Below are 22,449 nucleotides of genomic sequence, written 5' to 3'. Positions count from 1 at the left end.
CTCACTGGCAACTGAATAGATCTGAGAATTGATGAATATGTTTTATTTGAACCGTTCGAGTTTGATATCTGTTGTGTTAAGAGATCCAGCCACCGTGAGATGTTGATTTAATTTTCTGCTTTTCCAGTGTAGTAGTATGGTTTACTTCAGGTTGAAACAACTTATGAAGATGCTGCTACTAATACAAAGACGTGTATTCCACTGATTACTTTAGATGTATCACTCATTTGTAAGAATTGGAAGAAGTTTTAGTTTACTTTTCAATTATGATGAGGAAATGTTTTTTAAAAGAACAAACTCTTGGCTATTAATATGTAATATGCATCTAATGTGACTCCTCTACAGATGCAAATGGCATGTATCAGGGTGTTTTTATTAATATTAATTAGGATTGCAAACTGTAAGCTCTTTCCTTAATCAATCATTGGTAAAATTTACGATCAATTAATCGACTAACCATACTTATAAAATCTTAAAAATGTTGCATTTATCAAACAATACTAAATGTATTTTTCCCCTAAATCAAAGTTTTATTTCCATGGCAACATGTTGCACATTCTCTGACAGCGCTACACACACCCTTAGAAATGGTTCTAACGAGAACCATATAGTGTTCTAGAAAAAACATTTTTTCAGTTCTTGTTGGAACTTTTTATAAAAGTTCACTTGGAGCCCTTTCAAAGAGTTTAACCAATTCTTCAACATAAAGGATTATATCTGTGTGTATAACATCTGTGAATGGTTCCACCTAGAACCATCTCTGGAGGAGGAAGCTTTTTATATTCTGAGGGTTTTTATCTAGAATCAACCCAGGCTGTTCTATCAAGAATCATTTCCTATTATGGTACAAAGAACCCTTGAAATAGTTCTTGAGGGATTTCAACAATCCTTCAAGGACTCTTTCCTCTAAAAAGGTCTTTGGATGAAAAAGGTTCCTAATGGAAACCTTACTCTTACAAAGAACCCCTGACAAACCCTTTCTTCCAAAAAAGGTTCTTCAGAAGCAAAGTGTTCTGGGTAGAACCACAGCCCTTCAAGTTGAACCCTTTTGGAACACTTATTTCTAAGAGTGTAGCCTATAAGAGCTATGTATTTCAAATGATTATTTGATAGCAGATTGATTCAATTTTACATGATCGATCAAATTCCTAATAACTAATTAATCGATCATTGATTAATTGTTATCATCCCTAATATTGATACATGTGGCATTAATCTGTTTACCCACCTATTCTGCCCTACACAGGAGAAAGGCAGTAGCTTCATTTTTTTTGTCAAAAGTGAGTTATAATCATTTTTGTGACATTAAAGACATCCTTTGTCATGTGGACAATGTGTTGTATTTTGGAGAAAATAGAGGGTCGGAATTATAGTAACTGCAAAAATCCATAGAGAAATCACAGCAAACCACTATAACTATATAACAACAGTTTAGAAAAATATTACAGTAAGACCACAGAGTCATAACTTTCAGACTCATAACTACAACAACTATTATCACAGGTGAGAAGAAGCATTGCATTAAAATTAGTAGCTTCAAACAGAGTTAAATGTTGAAAATAAATGATAATTACAATAATGTAAAGAACAACAGTAAAAGGTGCTATATCATTTTACATCATTAACTTTTTAAAGCTAAAATGATCAGAAAATGGATGTTACTCGCTTTTGCTTTGGTATGACCCAATATTTTTGGTAAGCTCTGCAAAGGCAGAATACAGGAACTTCCAAATAAGGTTAAGATTATTATGTAGAAATAATATCGTGATATAAACCTATGAAATTGACACCTGTCCAATTATCTGCCAGCAGCTACTTTGGGTCGACAACAAGAAAACTTTAGTCAGTTTTCTCAGTTCTGCATTCTGGGAGGTTACTGCCTTTTCCCTTTGTTGGGCAGTATTGGATGCAGCAATTACAAATAAATCATGTGTAATGTATGAGGCGGGTTGGAGGGGTGTGTGAGGCTCTGGCTGCTGTGATGTGCTGTCTGTCCTCAGCAGCGTGGACAGACTAGTGTGGAATGGGATTTTTCAGCCCATGATTTTATTATGTTTCATCCATAATTTGGCAGCGCTGCCATTTGACCGCACTAAACGTTTCAGATTATGTGAGCATGGTAAGGGGCCTTTCTCTTTCAGAATGCAGCGCACTCGGGGTGAAATTGCATCGGCCTCACTCGCGCAGATCCATGCCGAGAAATTCCATAGCAGGATTAGTCATGCAGAGGCCCGGCGATATTTACATTAGAGCTGGATTTGACTATGTTTGAATTTCATGGGGGAACCTCGCAAGCTCGAGCTTGTGGGATGAGCAGCGAAATCTCACAGCGGGGTCTGAGGAGCATCCAACGCTTGACTTCACTGTCATCACCCACTTATCATGTCCAGCTGTCAGAGAGCCGATGTTTGTTTGTCTCTGTCTTTGTCACAGAGGACCAGATCCCTCACGGTTTCCCCACCATCGACATGGGGCCCCAGCTGAAGGTGGTGGAGAGGACGCGGACTGCCACGATGCTGTGTGCGGCCAGTGGCAACCCTGACCCCGAGATCTACTGGTTCAAAGACTTCCTGCCTGTGGACATCAGCAGCACTAACGGGCGCATAAAACAGCTGCGTTCAGGTAAAGATCTCACCTCAACATGTTCACAATCAGGTCTCTATTCAGCAAACACTGGCACATGTTCAAGTCAAGTCAGTTTTATTCATATAGTCCAGAATCACAAATCTCAGTTTGTCTCAAGGGGCTTTACAGAGTGCAGCCAGCTGCACTTTTCAGGTGTTGGTGGGCCATGACACTTACTGTATATGCATAATGTAACATTAATATGTAAAGCCTGCCACCTCTGTCTGGGAAATTTCATGTCATTTATATGTAACAGGGGCTGGGTACCAAACCTTACTACTTTTTTGATACCAACCAAAATGTGTCCATAGTTTCCAGTTTCAAAAACTGTCAAGTATCAAATCAAATGTGTGGTCAATTCAAGTAATGTCTCTCCAGAGAGTTCCTAATCATAAATGACCCTTCGCTAACCCCGCCTCTAAACAGCAACTGTCCAATCATGAAGTAGGAACAGTACTAAGGCACTGCAGGCCTTTTGACCTTTGCATTTCTCTGCAAGTGAAAATGCATGAGGCTCAAAGTAGAGTGATACTCAGTGTCTCGTGAGTTTGGAGGGTGGTCATCTTGCACACAAGAGCAAAGGTGTGGGGAATGGATTAAGCTTTGTTTTTAACTAATGTAAGATGTAAGTGTTAGCATGTACAGCTAACTAGCTTACTATCTGTGTCAATGCTACCTCCAGCTAAACTTGATATACTGCATATCCTTGATATCACTGCATTTGTTGACGGGTTAATTTGGGATTTGTTATGTGGTGGGCTTGAGGAGGAGGTCATGGGCTGATATAGAATCAAAGTGGGTGGTGATGACACATCTGTCTAAGGGGGGTTAGCTTGGCTCTTATACCTGGTTTCTTCCAGGAGCAATCTCAGTCTGGTGGGGTGACCATATGAAGGTCTACTTAATCCCTGCACATGATTTTCTCATGTTAATGAGTGCAGTCCTGTTATCTGTTGTATACTGTATAGATACACATGTTGTATGCCACAGTCTGACAAAAGCTGGCTGGGCTTTAGCCTTAGTCTTTTAGCATTAGCGTTATATCATGTGCACAGCCACTAAGTAACTTAACATATTTCAGTCTTGTACAGGTCAGCTGGAGACAAACTTCTCAGCCACCTCAAAAGCACAGTATCAAAAAAGTGCTTCTAAACTCACCAAACTCAGGGACGGTTTCATCATCAGTCCAACTGTACCCAGCCCCAACACAATCAATGTGGAAAAATATTTTATATTGCCTTAGATTATGATTTCAAGCAATCAGGTTTTGTTAAATGCAGTATTTCAATATTTCACCACAAAGGTTTTGCAAGTTTTTGATTAGGATTTAAAGGCAACATAGAGAACATTTCCAAAATCCTGGCTGCAACATCCTGAAACCCTTGGCTGAGTGATCATGTTTTTATGCGAACATGAGACACTCGCTTGACAAGTTGAGGGGTATCAATGCATAAAACATAAATCAAAATCGCAATGATTGGAAGAATTCTGAGAGTGTAAGATGTGAAGGTGGGTCGTGTTTTTCATTTTGAGAAAATAAAACACAGAATAATCCTACTCTGAGTACTACATCATAGATTTCAGTAATTACCTGAGCAGCACCTGTGTGGGAATACTGGCGTGCCAGCAGTCCTTAACACACCACAGACAGTGATGAATGTTAAAGCAGAGACAGCCATGTGAGCGGCTGTGTGAGGAGGTGGCCACAATCCAGAGGAGCAGATAGGGCATCTTTCTCCACCAATCTCGCCAGCAGCTCGCAGCAGAGCCGGACGGCTTCTGGCTGAATAACCGAGCTCCGTACAACCTGTCAGCTGCCCTTTCTCTCACTTTCCGTGAGAAAATAGAAATGTTTGTTTCTTGCCAAAAAAAATTCCAAGCACCTACACAACGTTGGAACTGCTGTCCAGGGCCAAACTTTTTCTTGCCAGCCCTTGCAGCAAGAGTACGAAGCACATTTCCCATCACTGAGGGCCTGGGGCCCCTCCTGTGGCTGCTCTCATCTCAGCACAGACAGAGAGGAAAAGCTGAGAGTCTGGCTCGAGGATATCACTGGCTTTGAAGTCCACTCTGAGGATTTTCCCAAGTCACAGTTGGGGCCTTAGGTAAGGACAAACATGCCATGTATTATTAACCGAACAGCATGGCAATTTGTTTCAATTTGGTTCATAGGGCCCCGTCGTCACATGCAGTCCCACAGCAGCCAAGCACAGATGGCTGTTATCCTGCCTCACAAGGCAAGTCAAATATATAGCAGTGTGTAAAGTCAGCACTGCACAATTATTCAATTTATTTGTTTCAATAGAATTCATTATATAGAGGGGTGATTAGATTTGCCCATGAATTAGTTAGTCTTATTAAATGACACTGATCCATTAAGAAACACTAATAGCTTCATTTTTCAATTTGAGACCTTTGCTCTCTTTCGGATAAGGAAAAAAGTCGTCCGTCTTCTGTAACGCTTCCTCTGGAGTTCCAAAACTCAACTTAGTCTGCCAGTGATTACAACCAAAGCTTGTCCGTTGAAGAGTGACCCAGAGCACCGCGCGCTATGACTGCTGGGGATTTGATTGGGAAAGAAGAGGATTAGTGTGACAGGACAAAGCTCGTCTGTGGTAAACAAAGCTGGAGGGAAACGTCAAGAGCACAACACCTGTCACTTATTGTTTGTCCAAAAGATTGACTAAGATCGCTCCAGCACAGTTATTTTGCTGTTACTGGCTGTTAAAGGGGTACTCTCAGTTCATTTTCAATTTCCAAGGGACATTATAGAGGTGTGCAGATTTACCAAAATGCCTTTGGAAGCAATTAGATGGACCTACAACCTATCAGAGCAATGAAACGTGACCTACAACCAATCAAAGCAAAGAAACCTGTGATGGACACACGGCTGCCTGGTCACAATCTTAAGCATACTACAGCTAAAGAGTACACTAAAACATGTTTCTGAAAACTTTTGAGGTGAGAATTAGTCAGTGTGGTGATAGGATCTCAGTTACAACTGGATAGACCTATAACCAGGGCCGTTTCCAGCTCTTTGGGGGCCCTCTGCAAAATGTTGTTTGGGGGTCCCTATTTTGTGAAAACTAAGGTGGGGAAATCCCAAATCCTCTAAGGTGGTGTGGAGCATGCATCTAAAATTTAAATGCATCAATCTGGTGCAACTGTGAAAAACTCTATGAATGCGTTTTTTTTTTTTTTTTAATTGAAATTGAGCGTTTCAAGTTGACCCCTTACAATTTACAGAAAAACAGAAAAAGTCAGAAAATTTTTCAAAATCGACTCTTTCATGCAACATACGTTCAAAGATCCTTTGCTGTTTTCAGAGGAGCACAATCCACTGGTTGCTGTTTCAACATATCCAACAAACCCAGTTTAAAAACAAATACATCTATAATACAATGGTCTAGGGCAAGGGTGATTTGTTAGTATAATCAACATCATTGATTAGAAAACTGCGAGGATTTGTATATCATGCGTTGATGCGTCGTTATGAACTGCTGCGCCCGGTCAGAGCATGGATTCACCCAGAGAACAAGCTGCAGAGACCAAGACTTGTCGCAATCATCTAAAGTGTGGGAGTATTTTGGACAGAGACACAACAGTTTGGCTCTTTAGCTCCACAAACTGGACATAACTTATCACAGCAGGACAAACTGCTCCACACGAGTGCTGGAAGTGAAGCACCGAGCGACCTGTCCTCCTCCTGCAGCTGCAGCATCGTCCTGCTTACTTTCTGTCAGCATCCAAACACCAGCTTCCCCTTTGATTTTTGGACTAACAGATTACCCCTGGTTTATTTAGGGGCCCCTGGTGGATTTGAGGGGGCCCTATGCGACTGCATTGTCCGCATGTAGCAAGAAACGGCCCTGCCTACACCCAATCAGAGCAGCCATGTTCCATGTTACTTTTCAAATCTGGACTGGGACTCTTTTCTATCAGTCATCACACAGGACCTGCCCTGTATTAAATAAACAGTTTTAATTGGCCTGAAATGATCCGAGGTGGTAAATTCTGTTTGAAAGGAAGACGGACGAGATGTTTTTGCCAGAGCAAAATGAAAAGCTCGACAGGTTTGTCTGGTTCACAAGCGAGTGTTGTACTATTGTAACTGGGGACTCTCGAGGCACAGATTAAAGAGAATGGTCAAAACAGCAAAGACTAAAAAGATAAAAGATGTTCTGACTTTTAGTCCCTGGTATAGGTAAGCTTGCAGTACCTGAATTTGCTCTGAACAGTTTGATATGTAATGTTGACTTGAGTAATCCTGATGATACTGTTAGGGTTATTATCTCAGGTCTGACTAATCTCCCATTGTTACAGAATATATACTGTTTTCACAGGCAGAGTAAAACAGTGGCAATAATTTTTATAAAAATGTATACAATCAAGGGAGGTCCCCTTTAACAGCCAGTCAGATTTCCTCATGATAGGATTTTGTTTTGTTTTCACCAGTTCTGCATGGAAAAGGCAAAATGGACAAAGAGGACTCATTCAAAGTTGGCATGATGTCCTCAACTGAAATATGAGGAGTGCCAGTCCATTACTACATCCTTTTTTAATGGACACTGCTACAGAGAAAAAAAATCCTTTCAATCCACACATTGTGAAAATATAATAAAATACTATTATTTTTCACAATGAAACCCCCGAAACCTGTCATGGATTCTTTTAGCTGTCAGGCAGCTGTGGACGGATGTCATGGCAGGTCTCAGTCTTGCCCAGCCCGGCCCTCTGAAAGCTGCTGATGTCCCCGTCACCACACCCCAGGGGCCACACAGCTTCCAGGGCCCCCCTCCTTCTCACCACCTATCTGACACTTCTTTGTGTTCCTGTCGGCTCAACAGAGGCTTGGTTTATTATCCAGATCGCTGCATCTGTATAGTAACCATCCCTCCGTCTACTGTTTGCTGCATATGATCTGATATGCCCAAATGGTGCCGGTTACTAATGACGACTTACAACAAGGATGAACAAGGTTTAAGAAGGCAGTGCTGCTGCTGTGTTTCTACACTGAATAGTACAAGGGCTGAATGATTCATCATTTTAAATTGTGAATTGTTTAGTTAAATAACTTCTCCAGTAATTACACAGAGACCTGAGAGGAGGTGAAAGGTTTTTGGTGACCCTGAATTTTCCTCCGCTATAATGACAAGCGTTGCTGGCAAATTTACTCAACTGTAGCTAATTAAAGTTTAATCTGCGAGAAGGTCAAACAAAAACAAAACTCTTTACATTCTTTTCACGCTACATGGTTTAACTGAAGAAATACTCCAACTTTGATGTAGACTTTTTTTTAAGTGCAAAAACACCAACAGAGTGATGGGTCTTACTTTTGATAGATGATCACCTTACAGCAACAGAGCTGGTCAAACTCTCCTGGATAATATTATAATCCTATAGGTTTGTGTAATGGTCACCAGCTCTGAATACTACAATACCCATGAGACTGTGGCTATTGCTATGGCAAAGAAGCCACTCAGAAAGTGAAATCAAAACTCTGTCTGTGCAGTTAAGAACAAAATGCACAACTTTAGAAGCAGAATTTATCCAACATTTATCCAGAATTCGATCACAATCAGAGGTGTGGACTCGAGTCATCTGACTTGGACTCAAGCTGACAAAAGTTGCGCTACTGAGATGCAGTTGTGAAGAAATTATACCGAAGATACAGAATTTTGTTTGTGCTCAAAAACTGTGAGGTGACAATCAAAAATCAAATTGCAGTGTGGAAAACATGCTTGTCGAAAATTACAGACGGAGATGTATCAACTTCCAACTCCAATCAGTGTTTGAATTTGCACAAAGAATGGCAAGTTGAAGCTCTGTTGGTAAAATGGTAGAACACATTTGATGAAGAGCACTTTATGACTTGTTTAGGATGCGATACTCAAAGGTGCCCACTAGAACAAAGACCAAAAACAACATAAAGGATGTAACAAGACAAAAAAAAAAAGACAGGACAAGATGAAAAAGTAACAAGATGAAAAAGACATAAAAACACAAAAAACTGCATTAAAGATGTAACAAGATGAAACAAACAAGAAAGGGAAGTTCAAATGGAGAAAAGGTGAGGTTTAGTTACAGAAACAGTCAGTAGAAATGTCCTTCAGAGGGCAACTTTTTATTTTTATACTTTGAGTACCTTTCAGAGCCTGAACTTTTTCACTTCTACTTGAGTAAAGAAGTTGAATCGGTACTTCTAGAGTCTGTTTTAACTCCAGTATCTGTACGTCTTACTTGTGCCACCTCATTTAAAATCATGACTTGTTTAAAGGTAAGACCAAGTCATTGTTTTACAAGTCATAAGTCTCAAGTCAATAAAGGCAAGTCCAAGGTAAGTCCCAAGTCCTACACTTTGAGTTTCGAGTCCTAAATACATCATAATGCAGCCAAACAGAGTAGGAAGTTGTTACACACTGCAAATTGTTTTTCTTTGACAACCACATACTTTTTGTACATGAATGAAATTATCTTTGCTATAATTTTTTGTGACTATAATGTAACGTTAGTTCTTCATGGTTCTCTCCTGCAACTTGATTGGATGCTGTCAGACTGGTTCAAACAAAGTGGATCTGGGGAATTAAGTGTTGACCTGCTGAGAATGAATATTTTTATTATTTTATTTTTGATTCAGGAAATGAAGGAAGATTAATTGATTCATGGATTCACTTTTTTTTTAAAAAATAACACTTTTAAATCTTTGGTCTTGGGGGAAGTTATCAGGTATTTTCAAGTCAAAATGCTCAGGTCCAAGTGAAGTCACAAGTCGTCCAAGCCCAAGTCCAGTTGCGAGTTTTTTGATTTTGTCAGGTGATTCGAGTCCACACCTCCATCGATCACAGTTGATCTTTTCCTCAAATTGTTCAGTTATTGCGTAGGAAAATATTCTTGTAAAAACTTAAATAACCCAAATCATAGTATGCTAATTTTGCAGCTTGATAATACAGTGCTCCACTATTGAGGCAGCAACATCACAGTGTATTCCAGGACACAGGCACAGGTTGCTTTGAATTGCATCAGAGGAAGAGCAGGCAGCTTGTGTTCTCATCTGCCTCGTTACTGCAGGATGCAGGAGACAAAAACCGCCTTTGGGTTCGAACCAAAACAGGCCTGTTGGTGGTGAATGAGGGGTCAAGTGCTTGATAGCCTGGTGCTGTCAAGGAATAAAAGCAGGTGTGGTGGAATAAGGAGCTTTATGATCGCAACGGGATGCCAGGCCTGTGGAGCAAATAGCCAGGTGTATAAAACAAATAAGCACCGTGTGAGAGTATATAACCAGGTGCACAGATGACAGGCCGGCAGTGGGAGCTGCACTATGGATGTATACATTATTCAAACAATTTTGTACTTATAAAGAGCTTATGGAAAAAATAACAAACACAAATGTGTACAGAAGAAAATGGTTTCACCAAGAATACATTCTGCACAGTTGTCATTTATGAAAGTGGTTTTAAACGTTAAACATTAAGTACTACCTTTTATATGTCACTCATTCCTGAGAATTGGGACAAAACTGCATTTTAATTTTAAATCTTCAATTATGCTGGAAAATATTTTTTAAAAGATCAAACTCTTGGCTGTTAAACCTTGTAGCGGGTCAACCTCATCTGATTAAATACTCAATCAGATCCATAAATACTCCTAGCGATTATGTTTTTTATTAAATGTAGACATCGACTTTGTCAGAGGGAAAATCTGATGGAGTTGACATCACAAAATGCTCAACTTTTTCATTTCACCACAAGCACATGATTAAAAAATGCAAAGATGTCTGGGTGACCTGCATTTTAAGACTCAACAGTAACTCCACAGATCAATAATATTCAATACAATCACTGCTTTTGCTCTGGCAAGGTCCAGAAAAATCAGTCCAGTAACATTTTGAGCCTAAAACACATAATCAGATTCATAAATTCTCCTAGTGATTCAATTTTTTATTAAATGTAGACATCAACTCCATGGAAATCTGATGGAGTTGGATAGAGTTTCTGTTTTATTTTTTTTAAAGTTGCTCAGAGTTCTCTTCATGCTAATCAAAAAAATTAAAACAATGATAATTATAATTGCACATTTTTAAACCTGTTATCAGTTGGTAGTTTAAGAGTTTGAAGCTTTTTAACACATTTTTAAAATGTTCAAAGTTTTTAATTCTTGTGCCATCACAAAAAGACATAGGATGAAAATTACACAACAAGACGAAACAAAACTAATAGAACATACAAGAAGACAAAAACGATGGAACAATACATAACAAGGTAAGAAACATTACCTAAAAGACACAACAAGACGAAAGCAATATTAAAGACATAACAAGATAAAATTAACTTACAAAATGCAACAGAAGAATATGAAGTAATAAGATGAAAATGATGGAAAAGACGAAAATCAAAAGATGATACATGATGAAAATTACGTAACAAAATGTAACAATACAAGAGAGAGATTCGACCATGAAGGAAAGAAGAGTTTCAATTAGCTTTGTACAGGAACTTTTTACTTTTCTACTTTGTGTATGCTTCAGAGCCTGTACTTTTTCAGTTTCGTTGCAGTAAAGAAGTTGAATCAGTACTTCTATTTTTACCAGTCTTTTTTTTTTTTACTCTGCTTGAGTACAGTATGTATGTACTTTTGTCTGGATATAAATCCTTAAAGAATAAACTTTCACCAAAAAATGGAAGTAGACTGTTAGTATCAATAATTTTAGCGTTTTTGGTAGTAGGACATGGTTTGTCCCAATTCTCAAGAGTGGATGATTTATGGAGAAGTTTTTTTTTAAGAGATTGAGGTGAGAATAGCAGTCAGTCGCTCTAATCTCTGCTATTTTTCCTCTCTTTGCTCTCCTGCCATGCTTGTCTTTCTCTGTTTCACTTTTATCTTCTCTCTATACTAATGGTTATCTCTAATCTTATTTGCATTCAAATTACCTCACCAGGTGGTACACCGATCAGAGGTAAGAATGCTGGGTACTGAAAACGTCTACTCATCCTCCTCTCCTTCATCGCCTCTGTGCTCCTCCCCCCCTTCCTCCCGTCACCTCACCGTGTCCCCATGTCCAGCTCTCTGTCCTTTTCACTCACTCCGACACTTTCTCTGCCTTCACCACATAACCGCTCGCAGGTCTATATGGTCTTGGGAAGAGACAAAAACAAGGGACAGCTTTGCCTGCTGGTGCCGACAGCTGAATCACAGGCAGCAGCAGGCTAACAAAAGTTTAATGCTAAACTACCAAAATACTCTTCACAATGTTAGACAGTCTAATAATCACCAGGGTTTATTAATTAGGTCTACACACGATAAAACTTATCATATCCATGCCAGCATAAATACAAGTGCTGTATATAGATCATATTCTGTAGCGACACATTACATTATTCTCTTCTTAAAAGGAAAGTTCACCCCAAAATTAATTAATATGTATTTTTCCTCTTACCTGTGGTGCATCTAGGTAGTTTTGGTGTGAGTTGTAGAGTTTTGGAGATATTGGCCATTGAGATGTCTGCGTTATCTTTATTATAAAGGAATTAGATGGCACTCGGCTCGGGAGGCTTAAAGCTCCAAAAAAAAAAAAAAAAAAAAAAAAAAAAGACTGAAAGAAAAACTGAAAAATTTAATAGCAATGTCACTTTCCAGAAATGATGACCCAGTTAGTCAAGATAATCCATAGATTTTGTTGTGAGCAGTTTTATGTAGGAACTACTTTCTTTTTACAGTTGGATTGACTGGAACTATTTGTTTTCTACTAGAAAGAAAATATGTATTTTTCATTTAGGAGTGAACTGCTCCTTTAACACTAGAAGTGCCAGAATACCAGAACTACTAGAATGGCCATGTGTCATTTTGACCATTAACCTCTAAATTCCATTATCTCTCATAAATATCAAATTAAGAGATTGGTGCATTTATTCTGTTAGTTTCTCTTTTTAAAAATGCAATAACACCAAAATGTACATTTTGTAAAATGTATTTATATATTTATCAAAGTGCATGCCATTGTGTGAAGTAAACTGTAATGGTTAAACACAGTATGTTCACAGCAGTATTATATAGTATAGTAACCATCACAACCATCAGTGATCCAAATCTAGAATCACTAAAAATGGTTAAATGTATTATGTTATTTTAATATTAAAAATAATCATAACTTATGGGAAAAGGCTGGAAACGAGTACAAAAGTAAAACCAGATGAAGTTGGAAACACTGCTATTTGTAATAAGTAAGCGTACTTTGTTTCCAAATATTGTCAGCTTTAACACAAACGTTCAGTGAGTTACAGCTGCTAAGACAAAATGTGTTACAACCGTCCCTGGTCTCCCCTACTTCATTTTTGATTGAGTCTAATTAATTGATTATACGTATTTTAATGTCAGGAAATTGGAAATCAAGAACTGCTTGTGAAGTTTTGTTGATAAAGACAATGATAGTTGCTAAGCAACCAAAATGATAACAGTGGCCGTTTCCTCTGTGGTCAATATGTCAACCTGTGGCCGAAATAGATAAAAATGATCATCTTTATATGCATTTTGTGTTATTTATATATAAGAAAAACATTTTACTTGAAAATACAGATTTGACATTCTTAGCATGCATTAAGTTATTGCACATATACATTTGAAAGCAGTCAAAATGACCTCCTTGGCTGTTGTAGTGTTAAATGCTTCACCAAGCATCGTACTGTCTGCTCTTCTAAATTTCACAGCCTAGGTCAGGCCATGGAAGTGAGTGCATTAGCATAAGTGATAACTTACCACTTACATAATTAGTCGTGTGCAGGTTTGACCTCTGTCTGCATGTTGGTCTTGGAAGCTGCAGAGAGAGGGAGTAGATGCTCCATTATTGAAGGCTCTGTGTCTGAAGGGCAGAGGAACTTTTGGCACCTTCTTATTTTAAAGTTATTTTTTGGGCCATTTATGCCTTTATTCGATAGGACAGCTGAAGATATGACAGGGAAGAGTGGGGTATGAGTCCATGGGCGCTGCAGAGGACTGACAGCTTCACTACATGGGGTGCACACTCTACCAACTGAGCCAATAGGGTGCCCTGAAGTCTTCACAGCTTGTAATATTCGGTTCAGGACTTCATAGTCTTCAACTGTAAGAAGTCACAGCTTCTCCAGAAGCACTGATGAGCCTTTTTCTTTCCAAGAGGTCAAAGCAAACGTCCATCAAGATCCGTTTTTCTACTCAAAGGCCTCTGTTATCTGGAGGTGCTGAATGTGCAGCGAGGTAGACAATAGACACGTAGAGAAAGATATTCAGCTGTTGCTGCACACGCTCCTCTTCACGCTTCAGCAACAGTGTGATTTCATTATCATGATGTTCTGTGATATGTAGGAGAAAGGCTTACCTACATACTGTGTGTGTGAGAGTTTGTTTGTGTGTGTGTGTGTGTGTGTGTGTGTGTGAGAGAGAGAGAGAGAGAGAGAGAGAGAGAGAGAGAGAGAGAGAGAGAGAAAGAGAGAGATTGAGAGAGATCTCAGGCAGAATGTCCTTGCTGGCTGCATCCCAGATGAAGGTTGCTCCTCCTCCATCTCTGGGCTGGCTGTCTGCAGCAGATCCACCAGGGATGTGGCTACACACACCGCTGATTTTTGTTTTTTTGTTTGTTTTTTTTCTTAGTCAAGTTCTGAGCATTGTGTTACAAACTCATCCCATATTGCATTTCAGGATTGTATTCTGAAATATGTACATTAAACCTTTTATTTTTCACATTTGTTCACTGCAACACTGCATGATGTCACATCCACAGCTGGTGCACTATAATATCACATAGCTGCTAAAAACACATTCATACATGTCTTCTATCTCAAACCTAACCTCTGTACTGACAACTGAATATTAAATGTTTGTATAAATGCTATGAAACTGTTCTGAAATGATTTTGGAGTGAGTTGATGTAAATGATGGTGTCAGGTAAGTTCCAGCTTACGTTTTTCACATTCTTTCCCTACGATGAAAGTTTTCACTGAGAACATGAGGAGATCAGTGGAGTTAGGCTCGGGGAAGAAAGGGTTAATTTACCCAATGATACCAGAAGAATATAGCAGTGTTAAACTAAAGGCTTTGACCAATGAGGGTTTTAAGATATTGCTGCTAATTTGGATTTTAAAGCCTCTCTAAATCCAAATCCACAGTAGCCTTCTAACCATGTAATTTAGGGTCTTAAGTATTAAAAATCAGATTTAATCCAAATTTGTCATCTAAGTTTCTGTACACTCTCCTGTATTGTGTTGATTTGAGTGTGTTTGTGCTCTAAGATTTATTGTGAAAATTACGCAATTAATTCTACAAACCAATCATAAAAAATTCATGTTAGTTGCTATGTGGGTGCAACGAAACTTCTCTGCGGAAGCTGCTTTCTGAGTCTGAGCCAACTCAAAATTGTTATATTGCTCTTTTAATACAGACTGATTTAACCTGCTGCCCAAATCAGTATTGGTTTTCCTGCTTTACTTTGCTGTCAGACAGTGAACTGAAGCCGGCGTCTGCGCTCTCTTCACAGCCACAAGTCTCCGTTGAAAGAAACAGTCATTTTCCCTCGCAGGACATGGGAGCTGCTGGTCTACCGCTGCCTCGTTGCACAGCAAGTAACGCTGCTTCAAACCCGCACAGACGTGTTTAAACACCAAAGTCACACCAAAGTCAAATAATGACACAAACTAACCAACAAAGTCGTACAGCTCCCGTGTCCTGCGAAGGAAAAATACTGTTTCTGTCCATGGAGTCTGGTGGTTGTAAATAGAGCAGAGATGGTGGCTTCACTTCCCCCGTTGAAAACGCTGTCTGATGACAAAGTAAAGCAGTGGACATGTTCTATATATAACGTACACTTAAACCCATACAGCGGTTCACTGCATCATTTAGCTTCCATGTTGGGACTGCTGAGGCAGCTGTCAATCAAACAGTTGACACGCCCACACAGTCTTGAAAAAATGTCTAAACAGCAAAATGAACCAGGTTTTCTATTAGTTATTCAGGTTTATTTTCATCCAGATCTTTTTGAATGCTTAATGAGAAGCTAAACATTGATATCATATATGCATTTTTACTATTTCAAGCCAACTTTTCAGAGGCTTTAACTGTCCTTGATGAACTTGATTATTTTTGCTCAGTACATCTCAAAAAGGTCACCATTTTAAAAGTTAGGTAGTTTAAAGTTCATACAAGAAACCATTTTGGAGTTGAAAGTTGTGGTGCAATTGGATTAAATTGAATCTATGTTTATAGCAAAAAACTAAATTTAGGTTTAACAAGAGGTTTAAATTGAATCTTAAGTTTCAGTTAGTTTTAAAGTTTACAAAAAATCATTTAAATTTAATCGGGTTATACATTAATTATTGTTGGTGCATCTCAGCCATGGTGTAGAGCTCCAAATAATGAACCTAGATGGAAATATTAATTCTTTAAGCTTTTCTTAAAGGTTTGGAATTGAAGAAATTACAGGATGAAATTGATTTTAGCAAGGATATGGAAAGCTAAGTGTGTATAGGATTAGTGAATCAGATAAGTCTAAAGTCCTGTGTGTGTGTGTGTGTGTGTTGTGTGAAGGTGTGTGGTGTAGACCTGTGAGTGTTGTTGGAAGGTGTGTGGTGCAGACCTGACCCGTGACATTTTGGCCTCCCTCCCCAGGAGCGCTTCAGATTGAGAACAGCGAGGAGTCGGACCAGGGCAAGTACGAGTGCGTGGCAGTCAACAGCGCCGGGACTCGCTACTCAGCTCCGGCTAACCTTTATGTTCGAGGTAAGATCCCCCTCGACCCCGGCGCGCCCTCCCCGCCGCCGTTCAGGTCGCCGCCTCCAACAGCAAGGTCCTCTCCCGTCACCTCATCTGCAGCGATGCTCTGCCTCCTGACTGCTAATAGGAAGGAGGCTGGTTCCCAGGATTCAGCTGCAGTGAAAGTTAAAACCTGTTGATGCCTGTCCTCTCTCTGCTCACACTGTCATCTCCTGCTCTCTCTGTCTCGTCTTTGTCTTCCAGGTGCTGATTTATGTATTTTGCTCCATTGCCCTGTTGTTAGTTTGCTTGACCTGCCTAACCTCGCAGTGACGGGGGGGATGTTTTGACTCGTCAGGGGTGAAAGAGAGGTTGGCTGCGGTTCTGCCTCTTTGTTTTGGGGAGGTCGAGGTTTTTACGTGTGGAGTCTTGCCTCAAAGAGAAGCTGACACCTTTGCTGTTGTTCGTCCCGTGTGTGTGTGTGTGTTGGGGCGAGGGTGGGTGGTAAGACGGGGCAGGAAATTCCCCCCCTGAAAGTGTCCTCCAGTTGGCTGGATGTGCTGCAACAAAAGCCAGCAGGGTGAAAGCGAGCCTCGGGGCTGCTCATAAATAGGCCTTGTCAACAAACAACTCAATTAGCCTCAACCAATATCAGGATCTCAAAGGCAGTTTTCAAAGCGCAGGGGTGATTCATTACTGTTTCAGACTTTTGTTCGTTTGACGTTTCCATTGATAATGCTCTTTGATGCCATTTGCCTTCAAAGCTTAATACCTAATCTTTACTGCTGTTTTACCACACCGTAAACTTAAATAAGTCAGCAGTACTCAAAAGGCAATCAGCTGCCACTATTTTTTTGGAGTTCATAAATTCAAAAGTTGGAGGTTATCAAAGCTGAAATATTTAGAGTTTGTGTTACAGATACTATCTGATTATAGCTAAATTCAATTATTGATAACCCAACTCAAAATGTTTCATTAAATGCAACTTGGAATTTTAAGTCATCCCTCTCATTACAATACATTAACAGAACTGAATCATTTTAAGTACAAAAACCCATTGGTTCATGTTCCTATTAATAAAAAAACTAGTTTTCTGCTGACACTCACCATTTTTAAGTTAGCAGAACTTTTAAACAAATTTTATGTTTTCACTGCTTATGACAATCAGTTAATTTGAACATTCAATTTTACAGTACATAGTTTAATCTATTCTGAACATTTTTTCCTAAATCAGGACTTTGACCCAGTGTCACAAATCTCGTTACATCCCCTGGTCTTCTCCCTAAAGTGTGAGGATGATATAGATATAACAGATAGGATAGACTTTTGCCTTGAATACAGATGATGCCTGTATATCAAGTAACATTATTAGATACTACAGCAGTACTGTTATTTGAGATGTATTCATTCTTTGTGCACATATATATGTTTCTCATTTCAAAAGATGATTATTTATTCAAGTAGTCTGTGAGTTATAAAGGAATATTTTTTTTTTTAAAAAAGTTAGAATCTCCCCTATATCAAATAATGTCTTAATATCTTAAAGTAATTACTTGATATATATGTCATTTTGAGAAATTTTCTCATTATTTTGAGATACCAACTCAATATTTCAAAATACTAAACTCTTATGTTGGGATTCCACAACATTATTTGAACAAAGTTACTCATTATAATGACTTACAGGATCTCTCTTTTCCATCATATTGTCAGAAATGTGCGTCCATAGATACAGATGTTTGTAAATGAGTGTATAACGTGGATCTATCTGTGTGTTTGTGACATTGCCTATATCTACTTCACTGCTGCAGTAAAAAGAATAAATATGACCTCAAAGATGTATCCCTCAACTGCAGCTTAGTACCGAAACACTGTCTGGCAAACAGTGTTGTCTATAAACGTGCTAAAAGAATTCAGTGTTCATTGAACTTGCTCATATTTTTGAGAGAGAGAGAGAGAGAGAGAGAGAGAGAGAATGCACAAATATTTACAGAAGTGTCAACGTGATATAAAAACTTGATTTGATCATGAAGCCTCATGTTTGTCTATAATTCTGTGGTTTATCAGTGAAGTGTCTGAACTACACTGCAGGCTGGAGTCTGTTAACAGTGAGAAACACACAGATAGATCCATGTTATACACTCATCTACAAACATCTGTATCTATGGACACACATTTCTGACAATATGATGGAAAAAAAGTAGATCCTGTATGTCATTATAATGAGAAACTTTGATGAAATAATGTCATGGAATCTCGAAATAATGTTTTAGTATTTCAAGATATTGACAATATATCTCAAAATAATGAGAAACGTTAACAAAATGACTTACATACTAAGTAAATTTTAAGACAAACTCAGTCTTTTGAGATATTAAATCATTATTTTGAGATACTAACTCAATATATTAAGATAGGGGAGACCAGGGGCAATTGTAACTTTTAAAAAAATCCCCAAGAACTCAGACTATTTGAAATACACTAACCATCTTTTGATATGAGAAAAATATATGTACACTAATTAATAATACAACTGATATAATTTCACCAATAAGGACAAGACTGTAATATTGGGGGCAAGTGTAACAGTGGTTGGGGGCAGTTGAAACACTGAAAAGTGTCATATTAACTACAGTATCTCAAATAAAAGCACACCTCAAAGTAATCACATTACAGCTGTAGTATCTAATAAAGTTACTTAAGTAAGTTTACATTTAAAATAAAATAAATTAAAAAAAACATGAATAGTGGACACCATTGAGTAAGAGGATGTTATGTAGACCCCAGTGTCACTGGTAGGAGGAGAACGTGAACTAGTTCATTTTTGGAACTGTACTTAGCTCAGAATTAGAAAATATGAACTATGAACATGAACCATCTCTAGGAACCGAACTCTGAGCTGGCTCTTTTTAAGTCTGAACAACACTGAGCATGAGAAGTAAACAGAGAGAGCTGACTCCTCCAAGCAGCCTCTGTGTGTGCGTATGTGTGTGTGTGTGTGTCTACATATGTGCGAGCAGATGTACATTTTTATTTTCGAACCACAACAGATGCATCGGTTTCCCAATAACAGATCACAGAGCGCTCACGCCCGAGAGACAAAGCCATTGAGGAAAAAAAAAAAAAACACTTTCCAAGAATCTCTCGAAACAGAAAGTATGCAGAGTGAAAAGTACTGCAGTTGTTGAAAATAAAAACACTACATGTATCTTTTTTTTTTTTTGCATGAAGCATCCTCCACTAAAACAAACAGAGCCGCAGCCAACAAACATCAGACGATGAACTATATGATTTGTTATTTCTGCTTCTCTTCAAGGTTCCTGTGTGTGTTGCTTTAACCTTTAACCTCTCCAGGTGTGCTGGTAGCTTATGTTTCCATATTCATCTCACCGTGTGGCTCCTGAACAAACGCTGCAACATGCCATATGTTGCCAAAATTTGTGTGTCTTTCTTTTTTGGTTCTAAACTTCTCTTCACCTTTTTTTTTTTTAGCTTTTCATGTCTTTTTCTTTTGGGGGTATTTGGTGCCGCAGTCCACAATCCCTCCTCCACTCACGTGTCAGTCAGTCATATACACAGACTGTATATGTTTCTCTTCATCTATCAAATGCTTATCCTCACATCTACTCATGAAAGCAGCTGTTTTCCATCGTTCAGTGTGCTTTGCTTTGTTTGCTTCTATCAGACATGTGAGGGAGGATTTTATTTTTCCTCTGTGTGTGTGTGCAAGGAAGTGTCTGCGAATGTTGTTGCTCATATAGAGAGCCTAAGCCACGCCCCTTCTAGCGGACCACCATGGGACCTAACTTTTGAAAAAAAATATGAACTGTTGTCTGTGGCAAGAGATCAAATTATTTTTTGATACTGTTTGAATTGTGCTACTTATTGCACATATGATGTTTGTCAATTTCAGAGATAATTTTTCAAGTCAAGAAATTCAACCTGTGTTGTAAATCTGTTGAAGTATCAGACTGTGAAGTTACGTAAGTAGAAAGACTACACACCCAAAAGTCGCGTAAGTGACATCATGATTTTCTCCCTCCAAAAGATAACGTTAGCCGCTGAAGCTGCAATGTCTGTGTGTTTTCATACCAAGATGGAATCACACAACAGCAGACCTTACTCATTATTTCTCTTCAGGGCTGATAACAAGACCAGGAGTCGCTAATAAAACACTTCAGGTAAGATAATGTTACAAGGAGCAGCAAGTCTGGTGTTGATGACATATAATGTGCAAGACGAGAGATGTAGTTCACTGAGCAGTTTCATGCAAAACTAAACTGTGACACACTGAGACTTTTTTGATTTGTAAAATTATGTTTTAAATTGACAAACGTCATGTGTGTAATTTGTAGCACAGTTCAAACAGAATCAAAAAATCATTTGCCTCTCACCATATACTACCATTCATATTTTTTAAATCAAATTTAGGTCCCATGGGGCACAACAGTAGTGGCGTAACTTAGGTTTTCTTTGCAAGACTAAACTTGGAACAGACAGATGGTCCCTTGGTCCACTTAACCATTATGAGATGAGAATGATATTATAAAATGTACACACTGTAAATAGTTGGCTTCAGCAATCCATTATAACACTTTATTACTGTTATTTGATTGCCTGAAGGCTCCATGAGAAGATTTTAATATGCTGCCCATTCTTGAGAAGTGGGACAAACTTTAAAAGTGAATACCGTCACTATGATCCCAACTTTATGGTGAAATTGCTCTGTGCCAGAAAACGGCGTTGTCTCAGACAAGACATCACAACTTCAAACAATTTTCAAATGTGTTCAAATCCATCAAAATCTAAAACTAACGCTACCAACTGATTACAGTGGTATAAAATGCTATATTATATTCATCTTTGTTTTAAACTTCAGTTTTTAGGAAAATGTTAGCCCTTTAAATTTGTGTGCCAGATTTTGTCAATGCCATCAAATATTTACAAAAACATGATTTAATCAGGCATAAAAAGGTTTAGCTATACCATAAGGACCCCTGTCTCACTTCCTGGTTTTCAAAAGGCAGGAATACTGCTCAAACACTGGTAAGATTTCTATTTTTTGTGAAATCTTTGGAAATAACAATAATTTGTGAGTTATTTCTTTATAACTCTTTATAAAGTGGTCAGACCAAATGTCAGTGAAATATTTGGTCTCCTTCATGCTCAACCAGGGCTCATTTTGTTCTGAATCGTACAAAAAAATAAAACGTTTTCACACTAGAAACAAACCAAACCATGATTGAATTTGCTCTGGACCAGGATCACCTCTTTCAGTCAGTTCAAGGTTCTGCTGTTTGGTCCAGGCTGTGGTTTGTGGAGGGTTCAATCAGACAAGACAAACAAGAGGATTGTGAGAAACAAATTTTTCCTCTGGAAAACCATGGTTTAATTTGGTCCAGACCGAGACCACCTTTTTCAGTCAGACCAAGGTTCCCCTGTTTCCCCTCAGTCTGGTTTCACATCAATTTATAGTCTTTAGCGTGAAGATTCATCTTCAAGTTTCCACAGAGACTGGGTGCTTTCACATCTTCCTTGTTTGGTCTGGACTATTTAGACCAGGCATGTCCAAACTGTTCCATAAAGGGCCGAGTGGCTGCAGGTTTTCATTCCTACCAAGCCGGAGCACACCAGGCTTGACTCATTTAATCACCTGATTTCAGTCTTCAAACAGCTGATTAGTCGAATCAGGTGTGCTGTAGACTGGTTGGATCAAAAACCTGCAGCCACTCGGCCCTTTATGGAACAGTTTGGACATGCCTGGTCTAAATAGTCCAGACCAAACAAGGAAGATGTGAAAGCACCCAGTCTCTGTGGAAACTTGAAGATGAATCTTCACGCTAAAGACTATAAATTTAGAAGATAAGTAACTGATCTGGCTAACTCCGACTACTGAAGCTTCAACTATTCTTGTTCAACTTAAACTTAAAGACACTAAATCACACAAAAGATGACACAATAAGGACCAACATTGTTTCCACGGACCTTTCGAGGATGAGAGAGAGCCAGCATGCACAATACCAGGGTCATGGAACTGACTCATCTAAATGGAATGCAGTCAATATTTATCATGTTTTCAGTTACACCTCTGCTTGAAACTGCCAATATGAG

General features: G+C 38.8%; 1 protein-coding gene across 7 annotated transcripts in view; it reads left to right on the top strand.

Annotated features, from left to right (window-relative positions):
* The window catches only part of ptprfa (protein tyrosine phosphatase receptor type Fa), a 467,935-nt gene that overhangs the window by 246,426 nt on the left and 199,060 nt on the right, over nucleotides 1–22,449 (top strand). For all 7 annotated transcript variants that reach the window (XM_084722446.1, XM_084722451.1, XM_084722450.1 and 4 more), the window contains exons 5-6: nucleotides 2,434–2,622; nucleotides 16,255–16,365. In XM_084722446.1, coding sequence (XP_084578572.1) covers nucleotides 2,434–2,622; nucleotides 16,255–16,365 — 300 coding nt within the window. The remainder of the gene's footprint in view (nucleotides 1–2,433; nucleotides 2,623–16,254; nucleotides 16,366–22,449) is intronic.

The sequence above is a fragment of the Lutjanus erythropterus genome, chromosome 7 (assembly GCF_056507025.1).
Source record: "Lutjanus erythropterus isolate fLutEry1 chromosome 7, fLutEry1.hap2, whole genome shotgun sequence".
Classification (NCBI taxonomy): domain Eukaryota; kingdom Metazoa; phylum Chordata; class Actinopteri; order Lutjaniformes; family Lutjanidae; genus Lutjanus; species Lutjanus erythropterus.
Note: the sequence above shows the minus strand (reverse complement) of the source record. Positions and strands in the feature narration are given on the sequence as shown.